The sequence below is a fragment of the Taudactylus pleione genome, unplaced genomic scaffold, assembly GCF_031769625.1.
Source record: "Taudactylus pleione unplaced genomic scaffold, aTauple2 ptg000571l, whole genome shotgun sequence".
Lineage (NCBI taxonomy): Eukaryota > Metazoa > Chordata > Amphibia > Anura > Myobatrachidae > Taudactylus > Taudactylus pleione.
The window spans coordinates 1,500,904-1,520,652 of NW_028284973.1; the positions used below are offsets into that span (position 1 = coordinate 1,500,904).

The 19,749-nt window shown below is 41.5% G+C and overlaps 1 protein-coding gene across 1 annotated transcript in view; it reads right to left on the bottom strand.

The window, feature by feature from the left end:
• Positions 1-19,749, bottom strand: part of VWDE (von Willebrand factor D and EGF domains) — a 138,417-nt gene that overhangs the window by 79,958 nt on the left and 38,710 nt on the right. Inside the window, exons 4-8 of the mRNA XM_088453096.1 lie at positions 13,582-13,838; positions 8,865-8,954; positions 6,889-7,033; positions 4,189-4,406; positions 2,491-2,564 (exon numbers count right to left, since the gene is read on the bottom strand). Of these exons, the coding sequence (XP_088309222.1) occupies positions 2,491-2,564; positions 4,189-4,406; positions 6,889-7,033; positions 8,865-8,954; positions 13,582-13,838 (784 nt within the window). The remainder of the gene's footprint in view (positions 1-2,490; positions 2,565-4,188; positions 4,407-6,888; positions 7,034-8,864; positions 8,955-13,581; positions 13,839-19,749) is intronic.

Consider the following 19,749-nt stretch of genomic DNA (forward strand, 5'->3'; position numbering starts at 1 on the left):
AGAATATAGCACTTAGTTATGTACCTATTACACTAAAGTTACCTCAAACTAACTGTTTTAACAATTGTATTTTTTTTATTAGGTTTTCAAATCTAAACACCTATTCAGTTTCATATTGAGTATACTGTAATACTGATAACTCAGTCTTCTGAGCATCCACTTTATGTGAAGCAGGAGCAGAAGATAACAAAACATGAATGCACACATATAACAACACAATGCAACAAGTCAGGGGCGAAACGCGTCATTACTGGGCCACACAGCAAACTTTGGGGGGAGCCCTGGTGATGTCGTTCCAGGCTCACAGGCCCTCTTTGCTCTCAGGAAGGTAGATTGAGGGCCTGGTTGAGCCTGAGAAAGTTCAGCATATAAACAGTAAAGCCCTGACTGGGGCTCTTAAAGGCCCTGAAGCTGCCGCACTCACCCCCACTGCAACCACGGGAGCTGAGAGGGGGGACAGGGTACTGATTCCCCGAACTCACCTAGAGAGACTGGAGGGGGCCAAGGCAAGCCATAAAAGGAGGAGCAGTGCCTCCCTTCTATGCCACGGCAAAGCATAGTATTTTAAGTCAAAGTTTAAGCAACCAGACATCTTAAATGTCAGGAGCAGGTTGATTACTACCAGAGAGGGAAAAAAACTCCATTGAATAGGTAAAACGATTATTGTACCCACAAGAGTGTTCCAACCAATGTGAAGACTACTTTCCACCTGTTCCTGATTACCCCTCTGACACTCATGTCTTAAAGAAGAACTCAATCTTCTCTATGGGCGGGATGCACGATGCATCGCACTCGCGATGCGACACATTCCGCTGGTCAACGCATGCATGCCGATGTTGGCAACGCCGGCATGCATGACGATCCCAGCAAAGGACCCCTCTGTCGGTAAGAGCTGCCCTTTGCGGTGGAGGGACTTTCCGGGTCTAGGACCCAGAAGCCCCTCCGGCATCCTTCTGCGCATGCCGCAAGGGGTGCTGGGAGTGATCCAATTGGATCCCTCTATCAGCACTCGGCGGAGAGAAGCCCATAGGCTTATATGGGTAACACCATTAGGAAGATGGCTTTACCCACTGTATCCACGTCCCGGAGTGCATCGCACTCCAGGGCTTGGTGCATATAAAAAATGGTGGTCGAAACCGCATTTTCGGTGGTTTGACCGCATTTTTACCCTTGATCCATCCCGTCCATGTATTTATACAGAGAGTTTTATTTTCATTGCTTATAATAATTATCCATTGCCATTGAGAATATGTATCATAGCATACCCCTTCGTTTATCAATATTATTATTCTTTTATTTATTGGTCCTAAAGCGTTCTATAGAGCCGTACATAATGGATAAAAGTCAGGGCTGAGGATGTAATGATCAGATGATGGCTTGGGAAAGACTCAAACTCGGTACACACACAAAGACAATACCTGAAAATAAACTCTGGTGGAATTGGCTGAATTATTTTTTATTGAGTGGAATCATCGAATCGCTTAAGATGACAAATATTTGCCTGTGTGAGGGCATCTGTCAACCGCACTAATTGGGTTCCATGCAACCCAGTCATTCAGCTTTAATGAAAATGGCAAGATCTATCTTATTTACCAAAATGTTTATCATTTCCCGCCTTGAATATTGCATCCTTATACGAATTGACATTCCCTACACCCATCAACCATTACTTCAATCCATCATTAATGCTACAACAAGACTCCTCTCTCACCACTCCACATCGGTAAGTCCCCACAATGGCTCCCCATTTCTTCCAAAATACAAATCTAATTATTCGGCTTCATCTATGAAGCCTTTAATATCATCACCCCCTCGTACCTCCCAAATCTTATCTCAAAATACTCTTTCGCCCCTATAGATGTACATCTGCCCTCCGCTATCCACCCCTCACTACCGCCTACAAGATGTCTTCCGAGCTGCTAGCTCCCTACCAATCCCAATCAGGCTCTCCCACCTCCTATAAGTCTATAAACACTTTTTGAAAACCCATCTCTTTATTAGAGCTCACTCTATTCCCACCTATAGAACCCACATTAATGTATCCAAACAATTACCCTACTCCTAGCTATATAACCCTCACTTGTAAATCCTCACACCTATCCTACGCCCACCTTTACTACTCATATTAATATAGCCCTCTTCCTATTATAATGTAATATCTCTTCTGAACAGAGTTCCCCACATATTTTCATGCTTGGCTTTTACTCCCGTTTTACGTACGTCCTGTTTTTCCCACTCTCTGGTGCTGAGGAGCACTGGGACACCTTACAGATTACTAATAAAAAAAACAAACAAGTATTATTCATTCATCCGTTCACGTGTCCAAATTGGGAACCGATGAGGTAATTCACAACAAAGGTCCAGCCTCAGTTAAGGGTTACAGTTAAAAAGAAGTGGGTACTGAATATCACTGACACACTTATAAACAAATAACCCTGTGTCATGAATACAGAGCAGATAACTACATACCGAACATATTTATAATATTACCTGCCATCAAATGTGATGATATGAGGGTCGGTGAATGAATAGCAGTGAGCAGTGGGGACGTCCATCACTGTGATCTAAAAATATCATACTGATGGTGATACTGCAGTAATACAATAACGCAATAACACAATCATACTGTAATGAGACAAAATGACACAATTATACTGCAATGCAACACAATAACACATCATACTGCAATGTAACACAATCATACTTACTGCTATATTACACAATATCACAATCATACTGCATAACACAAAAAAACATTCATACTGCAATGTAACACAACCATACTACAAAGTAACACAATATCAATCATATACCCCAATCATACTGCAACGTAACACATTCATACTACAAAGTAACACTATCAATCAAACTGCAACATAACATACAACACTATCATACTGCAATGTAACACAATAGCACAATCATACTGCTACGTAGCACAATCATAAATATATTATCACAAATATGCATCTGAGGATCCCTGGGCTACTGAGTACAATGGAAGGGTCTGACATAGTCCTATGACTTATAATTGAGCCTAACAGAACCTGTCCGTAAAGTTAGAGGGAAGACGAGCTGAAGGAAGTCACAAAGCTGGTGACTGAGTAACACCATCCTCGGCCCTGGGTAGTCCTAGAGCCATAGGTTCCCACTCCACGTTCTTTATCCTGGTCACCCACTGAATAGCACTAGTCAATGTTAGAGTTAAAGTAGTCTTTAAAGCATACAGCAGGTCCCTCAGACCCAACTCTACTGATACACCCAGCCAGTAGTTCAATATACAGTATTCTAGTTCTGATCTCTTGCCAAAATCATTATGAAACTGACGACCTGATTCAGACCCGTTCGCTAGATGCGATCGCTCGCTCCCAGCGTATGGAAATTCAGCTAAGTGATGTAAAGGCAGCCGCTCGCAGGGCAAGTCATAAGCACTACCACTTTGTTTTGGCACGCGATCACTTTGTGTTTGTAGACGCCACTTGCGTACGTCATCTCCAGGAAGTGCAAGAACCATTGGTACATCGAGCACCATCAGATGCGATCGCAGCGCTTGAGGTTGACTATACCCTGCCGCAAAGGCCTGCGAGCACTTCAGTGTATATTTCAAGCAAGTGACGTGTCCTATGACGCTGGCTGTTAATTATGCACGCCTCTGAATCGGCGTTGAATTTCTCAGGCACGCCTGCGTTCGCACCTCCACTCCCCCGTTTCCAGTGGCCTGCCCCTGTTACCACCCACAAAAATGGCTTGACCTGTCACTCATTAAGCTGGGCTGTCTATGCTTGGCGAGCGAGAGTTTACCCATCGCTCGTACCAGTTTGCGCACGCGCGAATGTGCACATTTAAAAACATCGCTCGCTCCGAGCGATCGCTTGCTAGCGAACGGGTCTGAATCAGGCCCTGAGTTTGAAAAACAAAAGCATCTGTATAATCCTGGACTTCCACCTAAAAAACCCTTACTATAATATGCTAACACAAGAAATCCCTTCCAACGTCACTGCAACACAGTAAAAAGCCGTAACAGAGAAGGTATTCACATGCCCCCGCTGCCAAAAACAACTAAAAAAAATGTTTACTAACTAACTAATCAGGTTATAATGCAGTATGTTCTCTTTTAATTCTAGATCAGTCATCAGCAATTCTCTTTTATATCACTATGGTGTACAGCTGTCGTTCTAATTGTAGCACCTGTATGCTGTCTGGCGCGTAACCGTCCCACAGGAAATTTGTGGCAACGATGGGATCGGCCACAATACTGGTGATCTTCTCCCCGTCCGCCGCAAAGTCTATGACTGCAGTGTAATAGAGGACGGCCCGAGCGCACGTTCCGTTCTGGCAGAGCGACGGTAGAAGATCCACTTCACAAGAGGAAAGTGCCAAATCTGAGTCATGTTTCTCTTCAGCTGCTAAAAAACAAAAGCATGGGACATTTCCAAGTTACAATACTATTATAAGGGCCAAAATGAAATAATTGTTCCACGGAAATGTATCCAAAATAACTAATCCCATTTTCACCCAGCACTGTTATTATTTCTACATTTCTTTTAATTGTCATATTTCAAAATACGTTTTCATGGTGTTTGCATTTTCTAGATCAGAGGTTCCCAAACTGGGTTCTCAAGACACCATAAAGCTGGGTACACAGCAGGACGACGGATCGACCTATCTGATGATTGGTAAATGCATACACACTTACCAACCGTCTGTGCTTTGTAAAGCTCCCAGCGACTGTTCAGTAATTGGGGGGTGGGGGAGGTTGTATAACTCCTAGAAATGTAATCAGGTAATGTGAGGAATAAGGGGTGCTGGGGGTGGGGGTCAATCTAACCATAGTATAATGTATGTATTCACAGTTTTACTACAGTATAATGTTCGGAAATCAGAGTGACCCTATTAAAATTAATGGACCCGCTGTATGCCCACAGTATAATGTATGGCTCCTCAGTGTGACCATAGTATAATGTATGGCTCCTGAGTATGCCCACAGTATAATGTATGGCTCCTCAGCGTGACCATAGTATAATGTATGGCTCCTCAGCGTGACCATAGTATAATGTATGGCTCCTCAGCGTGTCCATAGTATAATGTATGGTTCCTCAGCGTGACCATAGTATAATGTATGGCTCCTCAGCGTGACCATAGTATAATGTATGGCTCCTCAGTGTGACCATAGTATACTGTATGGATCCTCAGTGTGACCATAGTATAATGTATGGATCTTCAGCGTGACCATAGTATAATGTATGGATCCTCAGTGTGACCATAGTATACTGTATGGATCCTCAGTGTGACCATAGTATAATGTATGGCTCCTCAGTGTGACCATAGTATAATGTATGGATCTTCAGCGTGACCATAGTATAATGTATGGCTCCTCAGCGTGACCATAGGATAATGTATGGCTCCTCAGTGTGACCTTAGTATAATGTATGGCTCCTCAGTGTGACCTTAGTATAATGTATGGCTCCTCAGTGTGACCTTAGTATAATGTATGGCTCCTCAGTGTGACCTTAGTATAATGTATGGCTCCTCAGTGTGACCTTACTATAATGTATGGCTCCTGAGTATGCCCATAGTATAATGTATGGCTTCTCAGTGTGACCATAGTATAATGTATGGCTCCTCAGTGTGACCATAGTAGAATATATAGCTCCTCAGCTTGACCATAGTATAATGTATGGCTCCTCGGTATTCCCATAGTATAATGTATGGCTCCTCAGCATGACCATAGTATAATGTATGGCTCCTCAGTATGCCCATAGTATAATGTATGGCTCCTCAGCGTGACCATAGTATAATGTATGGCTCCTCAGTGTGACCATAGTATAATGTATGGCTCCTCAGTGTGACCATAGTATAATGTATGGCTCCTCAGTGTGACCATAGTATAATGTATGGCTCCTCAGTGTGACCATAGTATAATGTATGGCTCCTCAGTGTGACCATAGTATAATGTATGGCTCCTCAGTGTGACCATAGTATAATGTATGGCTCCTCAGTGTGACCATAGTATAATGTATGGCTCCTCAGTGTGACCATAGTATAATATATGGATCTTCAGCGTGACCATAGTAAAATGTATGGCTCCTCAGCGTAACCATAGTAAAATGTATGGCTCCTCAGTGTGACCATAGTATAATTTATGGCTCCTCAGTGTGACCATAGTATAATGTATGGCTCCTCAGTGTGACCATAGTATAATGTATGGATCCTCAGTGTGACCATAGTATAATGTATGGCTCCTCAGTGTGACCATAGGATAATGTATGGATCTTCAGTGTGACCTTAGTATAATGTATGGATCCTCAGTGTGACCATAGTATAATGTATGGCTCCTCAGTGTGACCATAGTATAATGTATGGCTCCTCAGTGTGACCATAGTATAATATATGGCTCCTCAGTGTGACCATAGTATAATGTATGGCTCCTCAGTGTGACCATAGTATAATATATGGCTCCTCAGTGTGACCATAGTATAATGTATGGCTCCTCAGTGTGACCATAGTATAATGTATGGCTCCTCAGTGTGACCATAGTATAATGTATGGCTCCTCAGTGTGACCATAGTATAATATATGGATCTTCAGTGTGACCATAGTAAAATGTATGGCTCCTCAGCGTAACCATAGTAAAATGTATGGCTCCTCAGTGTGACCATAGTATAATGTATGGCTCCTCAGTGTGACCATAGTATAATGTATGGCTCCTCAGTGTGACCATAGTATAATGTATGGATCCTCAGTGTGACCATAGTATAATGTATGGCTCCTCAGTGTGACCATAGGATAATGTATGGATCTTCAGTGTGACCTTAGTATAATGTATGGCTCCTCAGTGTGACCATAGTATAATATATAGTGCCTCTGAATGACTATATCATACTGTACCTGCATTGGCTGTGTGAAACCTCAGCGTGATCTTACACTCATTCTGCAACTGACTTGTGCCTGTGCATAAAACCGGAACTGTGCTCTCCAGTGTCATGGTGTATTCTCTTCCATCTTCTGCTATGCTCAGGGACTCTGCATGCAGCTAACAGAAACAAAATAAACAAAAACAAAATAAACAAAAACAAAATAAACAAAAACAAAATAAACAATTCTGTTTGGTGATATAATACCAGTAGCTTTAACTATTGTAGGATAATATGTTAAGGCCAACAAATATAATTGGCTGAATCTGGACAAACTCATAAATATTCAAATTATTATGGTCATCAGGTGTTTATATGCAAAGTAGCTATTCTGCAGATACTGCTGACGTAGGATGCATGAATCTGTACAAGAACGGGAAAGTGATGGTATGCAGAGGCTAATAAAGTGTATCACTCATGTAATAATGGGCAAACGTTGCGATCTGATGGAATTTGCAAGTGGAATGAATGTTGGCGACACGCACAAGCCAAACGGCTGCACTGGTGAATTGCTCGGGGGACGGCAGTATACACAGAGTGGACCAGAAGACAAGAAACTGGGTCTGAGTGCAGGGCCTGTGCTTGTAAATGGCTGCTCTATGCACGAGACGAACATAAAGTGGGCCAGACCTGTACCCACAGACGGGAACTGTCCTTTGAATTACAGGTATTCTGAATCAGGGACCCTTTCAGGTGGCTCTCACCGAGCAGTGCGTCGCACATTACTATATGAGCTACAGAAGCAGCAGGCCTGTCCGTACACTATTGCTATCTGCTGCAAACAGGATGAGGCGCCACCAGTCTGCTCAGAAACACAGGAATGATTGGACAGTAAATGATTGGAAACGGGTCATGTGATCTGATGAATCACATTATCAATGACACCAGGCAGTTGGTAGTGCGTGGGTATGGACAGCATGAAAGCACAGATCCTTTCTCATCGTCACGACTCTTCAGGCCGGCAGAGGCAACGTTATGGGGCTTATTCTCTTGGGGATGTCTGGGCCCTTTGATTTGTATGGACAGTTAGTAGAATCAATGCCTAGAAGAATTCATGCCATTTTAAGGGCAAAAGGTAGCCCAACAGTGTGCTAACCCAGTGGCCATAATAATGTGTAGATCAAACAGCAATTTTAACAATTTTATTACACTTTACTTAAATCTTGTTCTTTAGCGAATAATGGGCCTAATTCATCACGGATCGCAACAGCGTACGCAGAGCGGTCGATGGTGCTTACTGCACATGTGTATGCATTGCAGTGCGCATGCGTGAGATAGCATTGCGGTCGCTCTGCAATCACTCACGCAGAAAGAAAGCCATCGCAGAATGAGTGACGGGAGGTCAGCGTTTGGGGGTGGTGACATAGGAGTGGTCAGAGAAACGTAGGCGTGCCTGTCCGTTTGAACACCGTTGCATGGGCGTGCATAAATTATCCACTGCGACGGCATACGCAGCTTGTGTACTCGCTGCGTGCAACGTGGTTAGCAATTTCTGAGTAAGGTCAGACCTGTTGTAATTCTGCGTGAGGGGCCGATGTTACTCGATGTTCCCGATGTATACGCAGGACTGCAAGGTATTACGGATGTGAGATAGCAGTAGTGGGCATCTCTCTGCTGGCTGTTCAGTTCATTAGCATATTTTCGAAGCAGACCTCCGTGCGTAATCGCAGCTGCCATCGCAATAGCAATCCGTAGTGAATCAGGCCCAATATCTATTTAAATTAATTTTCTACACTGGACAAGTTTAAGATCTGTTCAATACTAGCAGAATACTCTTTGCTGAACAGAGTAATAAATAGTCCATCTATAGATTCACTCTGTTAGGAACATCCCAAGTTCTTAGCAATCAGGCCCGCCGGTATAACTATGTCATTAGTAAAGAACAAAGACTGCTTGGGAAAATGTGTCCTACAGTAATGATAGGCTATAAAAGATTATTTTACAGTGTACCTTAATGCCAGCATAAAATTCCTCGCTTTCAGCCGCGAGTCCGTGAACATCTGGTTGCTCTAAGTAGAAGCTGGAAACACTGCAATATACCTGTGTGATAAAGCAGCCACATAAACACACAGACATACAGACACATATCAGCAGGACCACCATAGCGATGATGCTAGAAGTGACGGAATTGAACAGCTCAGGGGTTTCTGCAGTCATTAGAACAGCACACCCTCCCATTCTTGGCAGAATCACAGCTAACACCTCCTCTGTTTATTCCAGTATTGCTGCCATTGATTTTGCCAGCTCTGCATCCAATCATTACAACCCTCCTTAAGCCGCGTATCAACTAGATGATTAAAAAGAGCGATTGAACGATAACGATACCGTGCAGAAATCGGGCATGAAAATGTCGGAAACGACCAGCGATGCGCGCTCCAGCTGGTCGTTTCCGACATCAATCATCGCCTGAACATGTTGGTCAATCTGCCGATAATGACAGATTGACCATGTTCGGGGATGAGGGAGGGTGGCTGCACTGTACAACATATCGTTCAGTGTAGGTACTGCAGGGGAAGAGGAACAACTGTATGATTACAATGTTGTAATCGTAAGGTCGTTCCACTATCTGCTAGTGGATGGGCCCCATTTTTACACAATGTTTATACTTTTTTATTTATAGAATCGGTTTTTGTTTTCTGCGTAAAGTGTTTCCTCATTTGTCGTCTCTAATCCTCTGCTGCCTGAATCAAGGTCCTGATACCACCTTATGGCAGATACAGGTGTGCCATGAAGGGGGCAGCAGGTATACTGTATAAATTACTGTACCCACACCCGAGCCTCTGAGGGTGCCCGGGTGTGCACTGGGAAGTATAACCACACAATATGTATCTGCATAACCAGAGTGTAGCTGCACAACCTCCAATGGCCATGCCCCACAGCACCCAGCACATCTGAAATCTCAGCAGCCCTAGGCAGATACACCTCTATCAGTACTTTGTAAAATAATACAGTAGTTTAATGTATATTTGAGTATAATCAGCTGAAAGGAACTAGGTATTTACCAATGTAATGTTTGAAACACTTCTAAATAGGATATTATATTAATAATAATATTAGTAATAACAATAAGAACATTAGAAATATTAAGAAAAATACTATTATTAATAATAGTAATTAGTAATAATAAGAACATCACTATTACTAATACTGTACTACCACTACTAATACTAATAATTAGTACTAATAATGAGTATTAATACTGACAACAATACAACTACTACGACTAATAATAATAATAGATAAAAACAATACAACTACTACTATTTATAATAATAATAATTAGTAATAATAATGATAACAGTACTAATACTGTGGTGGTGTTGCTGCTGCTACTACTACTATTATTACTACTACTACTACTAAAATTAGTAATAATAATAATGAGAACAATACTACTACTAATACTGTGCTGCTGCTACTATTACTACTGCTACTACTACTACGTAATAATATTGAGAACTGTACTACTACTAATACTAATACTACTACTAGATATAATTACAATACTACTAAGAATATTAATTAGTAATAAAGAGAACAATGCTACTACTACTACTAATTGCAATAATAAGTATGAGAACACTACTACTACTAATATTGTACCACTACTTAATAAGTAACAATAGAAGAATAATACTACTAATACTGTACTACTACTACTAATAAATAGTAATAATAATGAGAAATATAATACTAATACTGTACTGCTGCTACTACTAATAATAATAATCAGGAATAATAAATAGCAAATAATAATAAGAAGAAGAACAATACTACTACTAATATTGTACTACTACTACAATAATAATAATTAGTAATAATGAGAACAATACTACTACTGCTACTACTAAAACTAATAATAAGAGATATAATTACAACAATACAACTTCAAATAATAATGAATGATAAAAAGAACAAAACTACTACTAATACTGTACTACTACTACAACTACTAATAATAATCAATATAATTATAATACTACTAATAATAGCAAGTAGTAATAATAATGTGAATAATACTATTACTAATACTGCACTACTACTACTAGATATAATTACAACAAAACTACTACTAACCACTAATAGATATAATTACAGCACTATTACTAATAAAAATAATTAGTAATAGTAATGAGAACAATACTTCTAATAATAACAATGTACTACTACTAATAATAATAGATAGAATTACAACAATAGTACTACTACTAATAATTAGTAATGATAGTGAGAAAAATAATGTTACGAATACTGTACTACTACTAATAAAAATTAGTAATAAAAATCCAAATACTCCTAATACTGTACTACTACTACTAATAATAATGAGAATATTATAATAATAATAATAATAATAATAATAATAATAATGAGAACGATACTAATACTGTACTACTACTACTAATAGATACAATTACATCAATACTACTACTAATATTAATATATATTACAATATTAATATATATGATTGCAATACTATTACTTATAGCAGCAGATATAATTGCAGCAATTCTACTACATATATATATATATGTGTGTGTGTTGCGGTGGCACTCGCAGGACTTTCAGGTACACAAGAAAAAAAGGGTACCAAAGCCCAAATGTAAGCCAACGTTTCAATCCCCAATAATGGAGTTTCCCTTTTTTCTTGTGTACCTGAAAGTCCTGTGAGTGCCACCGCAGAACTTATATCTATTTTGGAGGACACCCCCGGGGGGGCATCAAAGCAAGGTCAGTTGATATTCTACAGGGATATATATATATATATATATATATATATGAGGCTGCTATTCTTACCCCATGAACTCTGACTCCTTTTTACTCAGATAAGCTGATATCCTCCTTTTATCCATTGCTTGTCATTATGTTTTTATTTATTTTTATTTAAATAATTCCTCTATGTCCACATTGTATCGAATTATGTATTAATGTTTTATTATGTGATTTTGTTCTATACATTTGTCTTTTATCCTTAACTTTATAGAATATTTATTTAGAAAAACCTCACATTATGTTGAATGTGACTTATTAGCTTATTATTATAAGCACGATTATTGACATAAGGCCATTATCTTAGTGGAAGGGTTGCTTAATTGATTATATATGGTAGATTTAATCTGATATATTGACAGATATTGACAGATCAACCACTGTGTATCTTGGCGCTGTATCCACACATTGTTTATTTTTATATATATATATATATATATATATATATATATATTTACAATACTACTACTAATAAGAATTGTATTAATAATATTAATACTCCTACTAATACTGTACTGCTACTACAAATACTACTACTACAAATACTAATAATAATGAGAACAATACTATTAATACTATACTACTACTAATAGATATAATTACAGCAATTCTACTACTTATAGATATAATTACAATACGTACTACTACTAAGTACTAAGTATATAATTACAACAATACTACTACTAATAATTAGTAATAATAATAATGAGAACAATACTACTACTAATACTATAATACATAATGAAAATAAATGATAATTACAACAATACTACTACTAATAATAATGAGAATACTACTAATAATATTAATAGATATAATTGCAACAATACTACTACTACTAATGATAATAATAGATATAATTACAACAATACTACTACTATTACTACTAATAAAATAATACTAATATAATAAAAATTATAAAATACTAACAATTATAATACTAATAATAAAAATAAGAAAAAGAATAACATTACCAATACTATTTCTACTAGTAAAAGCAGTAATTACAATACTACTACTATAATTACTAATAACAAAAATATTATTACTACTACTAATAATAATAACAGTAATAGTAAGACAAAGTAATGACAAAACATAATGCATAGTGGTATACGTTCAGAATGTCGACATGACATTATGTAGACATTGAGCATGCCGACAGACACCATGGGCCAAATGTAATAGGGTGAGAGTTTAGTAAATGTGAGAGAAAACTAACATTTTTAAACTCAGCCAATGTAATAGTCACAGAAAATGCAAACTTGCATGTTTTTCAGGCTCAAAAAACTCTCAAGATTTAAACTCTCATCTAGGTGTTTTCTGTTTTGAAAGTACAACTCGATCAATGTATTAGTGTGAGAGTTTTACTGCTAAACTCTCACATTTTCTGAACTCTCACCCTATTACATTTGGCCCCATGTCTTCACTCAATCTTTCCCAATTTTAGGGTTAGTTTTAGACGCGGTTAGGGTTAATTAGGACCCCAAAGGAAAAGATGAATGTCAACATTCACAATGTCAATGTTGATTGTGAATATTGACACATGACAGGTCAACTTCCCACCCATGTGGACATTCAGATCATGTCGACATTCCGAGCATCAATGTTTTCTACCACAACCTGCATTGTCTGTATTTTTTGGGATATTTGAGTATATTTAAGCCAGGCAGTTAGTTTACAATCCCCAGCTCCCGCAACCTGTGTCATAACAACTCTACTATTACAGTTTATAATAGGTAAAAAAAGGTTTCCTCAGAAACAGCATTTAGTCCATATAAATAGCTACATGTAACTTTCATTTCAGATATTCTCTTTTTCCACCATGATAGTGATGTATTTAAAATGGTATAAAATCACTATAAAATAATGTAATCAAGTAAAATAATCTTTTTACCCGGTCACCCAGCCGGACGTTGATGCCATCCAGCTCGATGGTAGAAAATGACAGCATGACGGCCTCCTGTCTCAGTTCCTCTTTCACACCATCACCGATGAGCCTGGACCATCTGACCATAAATCCCATTGAGCTGTTTGTAGTAGGAGCATCAAAGGAACACTTGAGATAAACACTGGAGCCAACCGTCTTGGCCACGATTTCCGGAGTGGTTGGAGATTCAGACAGTAGACTGTGTGAGACTGAGTTCGGTTTACCTGCAAATTGAAATTCCAAGATCTCAAAACATTAAGTAAGATAGATTTGTCATTTTAAATATAAAATGCATATATTATTTTTAAATATGAAAAAAATATATATTTATAATAATAATAGTAATAATAGTAATAATAATAATAATAATAAAAAAAAAACAAAAAAAAAACCTGCAGGTGAAACCATCTAATCTCAAATTATGGTCACCAAGGGCCTACTTATTACCTTACTAATTGAGATTGAGCACATTATTTTGTAACGGGGCTACTGAGCATAAGGCCACTGCCACAGATATCAGCGGTGAAAACCAGATAAATGATCAACAGACCCCCAAATGCTGTAAACTCAACAGGGACCTCTATAAACAAGAGATGTGCGGGTCCGGTTCCCAGAGATCCGACAACAACCGAATTTAGGAGTTCGGAAATCACTTTGGGGTACAGAGTCGAGAGCGAGTCACGGATCAGATCTTCCTGCGTTTCGGAACTCAGGATTGCAGACTAACAGGTCAAAATGACGTAATTTTAGCTCTTAATCTTTTTTTTTTAAATACAGATCCAAAACCAAAACACAGGGGTCAGCGCACATCTCTAGTATAAACGTACTTTGCCTGTAGTCTTGTGTCTGTATATGGTAATGGAACTACTGGGTGATCTCTACATCATCACATGTTTTATTTTTGCTCCTTGCATATTATATGATATAATATAACTATAAAGATAATAGAAACCAACAGGGAGTTACAACACATAAAGGCATAAAACCACAGTGCCTTTATACAGGCCATGGGCATCTGATTGCTAACATTCATAATAAGGCACTGTAGGGGGTGCATTACTCTTTATAATGCACGAGTTTGACCATAATATGCAGATGCTATTAGAACTCACCAATTAATGATATGAAAAAAAACACATTGTTTGTACAGTTGCTGTTGCCAGAAGTTTATACATCACATGTATTATAGAAATACAATATACAGGGGCAGCAGGGTGGCACGGGATGGGTACGGGGTGCCGGCGCTTGGGATCCTGGCTGTCAAAATCCAGATGCAGGCATCCTGACTAGGGGTGAGCGGGTTCGGATTTCTGAAATCCGAACCCCCCGAGCCCCCCCGATCCGAGTCCGATCCGAGTCAGGCTCGACTTTTCCCGCCTGACTCGGATCTGAAATCGAGGCAAAACGTCATCATCCCGCCTTCCGAGTCTCGCAGGTTTTGGATCCTATATAAGGTACCCGCGTCGGCGCCATTTTCTCACTCGGCTGTGGACAGTGAAGAGGGAGGGTGGGAGTTAGGGCTGGCTGGGCTGTGTAGTGTAGTGTAGTGTAGTGCTGCTGTTGTCCACTACTTCAAAGTCCATAGGGGCTGGCTGTGTTGTGCTGCTGTTGTTAATAGGGGCTGTGTCCACTACTTCAAAGTCCATAGGGGCTGGCTGGACTGTGTTGTGCAGTCAGTTCTCCATAGGGGCTGTGTCCACTCCAAAGTCCTGTGCAGTGTCCCAGTCCTAATGGGGTGCTGTAGTGTTGTCCAGGGGGTGCTCTGTCCATCAGGGGTGCTCCCCCCAAGTGCTAAAAAAATAATATATTTTCTGTGTTTGTGAATTGTGTGCGCAGTAGCCGCACGTGCATCAACAAAGTAGTGCCAAGCGTGCGCCTGTGTCATAAGTAAAGGGCCGGCTGGCTTGACCGTTAAAGGGTGCTGTAACCCCCAAAGTACACTCCAGTCCAAACCAAAAAAAATAATATTTTCTGTGTTTGTGAATTGTGTGCGCAGTAGCCGCACGTGCATCAACAAAGTAGTGCCAAGCGTGCGCCTGTGTCATAAGTAAAGGGCCGGCTGGCTTGACCGTTAAAGGGTGCTGTAACCCCCAAAGTACACTCCAGTCCAAACCAAAAAAAATAATATTTTCTGTGTTTGTGAATTGTGTGCGCAGTAGCCGCACGTGCATCAACAAAGTAGTGCCAAGCGTGCGCCTGTGTCATAAGTAAAGGGCCGGCTGGCTTGACCGTTAAAGGGTGCTGTAACCCCCAAAGTACACTCCAGTCCGAACCAAAAAAAAAATTATTTTCTGTGTTTGTGAATTGTGTGCGCAGTAGCCGCACGTGCATCGACAAAGTAGTGCCAAGCGTGCGCCTGTGTCATAAGTAAAGGGCCGGCTGGCTTGACCGTTAAAGGGTGCTGTAACCCCCAAAGTACACTCCAAACCAAATAACAAAATATTTTTTCTGTGTTTGTGAATTGTGAGCGCAGTAGCCGCACGTGCATCAACAAAGTAGTGCCAAGCGTGCGCCTGTGTCACAAGTAAAGGGCCGGCTGGCTTGACCGTTAAAGGGTGCTGTAACCCCCAAAGTACACTCCAGTCCAAACCAAAAAAAAAATTAATTTCTGTGTTTGTGAATTGTGTGCGCAGTAGCCACACGTGCATCAACAAAGGAGCAGCGCCAAGCGTGCGCCTGTGTCCCATAAGTAAAGAGCCGGCTGGCTCATTTCTTAAAGGCTGGTGTAACCCACAAAGTGCACTACTCTCCAGCAAAAATAAAAAAATATTTTCTGTGTTTAGCCGCACGTATATATCAAATCGATATAACATAAATGGAGGACCAAACTTTCTCCGATAAAAATAAAATAGAGAAAGATCAAGAACCACTTCCTCCTAGTGCTGAAGCTGCCACCACTAGTCATGACATAGACGATAACATGCCATCAACGTCGTCTGCCAAGGCCGATGCCCAATGTCATAATAGAGGGCACATACAATCCCAAATGACAAAGTTCAGGAAAATGACCTTGAAAAAAACATTTAAATCAGCTGAAGAGAAACGTAAACTTGCCAATATGCCATTTACGACACGGAGTGGCAAGGAACGGCTATGGTCGATCCCTAGTATGTTCATGACTAGTGGTTCAGCTTCACATGACGATGGAAGCCCTCCTCCCACTAAAAAAATCAAACGAGTTTAGCACAGCGAAGAACTGTGCTTTCTAAGAAGATATCACAAATCCCCAAGGAGAGTCCAAGTGTGGTGGTGGTTGCGATGCCTGACCTTCCCAGCACTGGACGGGAAGAGGTGGCTCTTTCCACCATGTGCACACCCCCTGCAAGTGCTGAAAGGAGCACCCACAGTCCACTTGCTGATATGCCAATTGAAGATGTCACTGTTGAAGTACAACAGGATGAGGATACTGGTGTAGCTGGCGCTGAGGAGGATGTTGGCGAGGAGGATTCTGATGGTGATGTGGTTTGTTTAAATCAGGCTCCGGGGGAGACAGTTGTTGTCCGTGGGATGAAAAAGCCCATCACGGTCATGCCTGGGCAGAAGACCAAACATTCCACCTCTTTGGTCTGGCAATATTTATATCCAAATCCGGACAACAACTGTCTTGCCATATGTACCATATGTAAAGGTGAAATAAGTAGGGGTAGGGACGTCAACCACCTAGGAACATCCTCCCTTATACGGCACCTGCAGCGCGTTCATAAAAAGTTACTGTCAAGTTCAGAAACTTTGGCTAAGACCGTAAGCAGTCCAGGGACACCTAAATCCCGTTGTCCTGTTGTATCCAAGCGCCTGCAAACCACACCGTCAACTCCCTCCTCGTCAATTTCCTCCTTAGTCAGGATCGGAAGTAGTCCTGCAGGCCATGTCACTGGCATGACTGACTCTCCTATCCGGGATTCCTCCGGAGGATCCTGCATTGCTACGCCTACTGCTGCCGCTGCTGCTGTTGCTGCTGCTGGGAGTCGTTCATCATCCCAGAGAGGAAGTAGGAACACCACTACTTTTACTAAACAATTGACCCTCCAACAGTCCTTAGCGAGGAGGATGAAGTACGACAGCAGTCATCCTGAAGCAAAACGTATAACTGAGGCCTTGACTGCTATGTTGGTGTTAGATGTGCGTCCGGTATCCGCCATTAGTGCAGTGGGATTTAGACAATTGATGGAGGTAGTGTGTCCCCGGTTCCAAATCCCGTCTAGATTCCACTTCACTAGGCAGGCGATACCGAGACTGTACAGAAACGTCAGAAAAAGTGTCCTCAGTGTCCTGAAAAATGCCGTTGTACACAATGTCCACTTAACCACGGACATGTGGACAAGTGGAACAGGGCAGACTAAGGACTATATGACTGTGACAGCCCACTGGGTAGATGTATCACCTTACGCAGCAACAGCAGCAGCGTCACCAGTAGCAGCATCTCAGAAACGCCAGCTCGTTCCAAGGCAGGCTACGCTGTGTATCACCGGTTTCAGTAAGAGGCACACCGCCGACAACCTCTTAGAGAAACTGAGGGAAATCATCGCCCATTGGCTTACCCCACTTAGACTCTCCAGGGGATTTGTGATATCTGACAACGCCACCAATATTGTGCGGGCATTACATATGGGCAAATTCCAGCACGTCCCATGTTTTGCTCACACAATAAACTTGGTGGTGCAGAATTTTCTGAAAAGCGTCAGGGGCATGCAGGAGACGCTTTGGGTGGCCCGAAAAATTTCTGGCCACTTTCGCCATTCAGCGACTGCGTGCCGAAGACTGGAGCGCCAGCAAACACTGTTGAACCTGCCCTGCCATCACCTGAAGCAAGAGGTTGTGACGCGGTGGAACTCAACCCTCTATATGCTTCAGAGGATGGAGGAGCAGCAAAAGGCCATACAAGCCTATACATCCACCTATGACATAGGCAAAGGAGGGGGTATGCACCTGATTCAAGCGCAGTGGAGAATGATTTCCGTGTTGTGCAAGGTTCTCCAGCCCTTCGAACTTGCCACACGTGAAGTCAGTTCAGACACTGCCAGCTTGAGTCAGGTCATTCCCCTCATCAGGCTTTTGCAGAAGCAGCTGGAGAAAGTGAAGGAGGAGCCAAGACGGAGCGATTCCGCTCGGCATGTGGGACTTGTGGATGAAGCCCTTCATTCGCTTTGCCAGGATTCCAGGGTGGTCAATCTGTTGAAATCAGACCACTACATTTTGGCCACAGTGCTCGATCCTAGGTTTAAAGCCTATGTGGTGTCTCTCTTTCCGGCCGACACAAGCCTGCAGAGGTGCAAAGACCTGCTGGTGAACACACTGTCAGCTGAAGCGGAACGTGACACGTCAACAGCTCCTTCTTCATTTTCTCCCGCAACTGGGGCTGCCAGGAAAAAACTTAGGTATCCTAAGCAACCCGCTGGCGGTGATGCAGGGCAGGCAGGACCAAGTTTGGACATCTGGTCCGGACTGAAGGACCTGGCAACAATTTCTGACATGTCTACTGTCACTGCATATGATACTGTCACCATTGACAGAATGGTGGAGGATTACATTGGTGACAGCATCCAAGTAGGCATGTCAGACAGTCCATACCTGTACTGGCAGGAAAAAGAGGCAATTTGGAGGCCCCTGTACAAACTGGCTCTATTTTACCTGAGTTGCCCCCCCTCCAGTGTGTACTCCGAAAGAGTGTTTAGTGCAGCCGGGAACCTTGTCAGCGAAAGGCGTAGGAGGTTGCTTCCACAGAATGTGGAGAAGATGATGTTCATCAAAATGAATTATCAGCTCTTCCAGGGAGACCAGCCTCCAGAACGTACAGAGGGACCTGTGGTGGTGGATTCAAGTGGGGACGAGTTAATACTTTGTGAGGATGAGGATGTACACACTGAAGAGGGTGAGGAATCGGTGGATGAGGAGGATGAGGATGACATCTTGCCTCCGTAGAGCCAGTTTGTGCAGGGACAGATTAATTGCCAGCTTGTTTTGTGGGGGCCCAAACGAACCAATCATTTCAGCCACAGTTGTGTGGCAGACCCTGGCGCTGAAATGATTGGTTTGTTAAAGTGTGCATGTCTTGTTTATACAACATAATGGTGGGTGGGAGGGCCCAAGGACAATTCCATCTTGCACCTCTTTTTTTTCTTTGCATTATGTACAGTT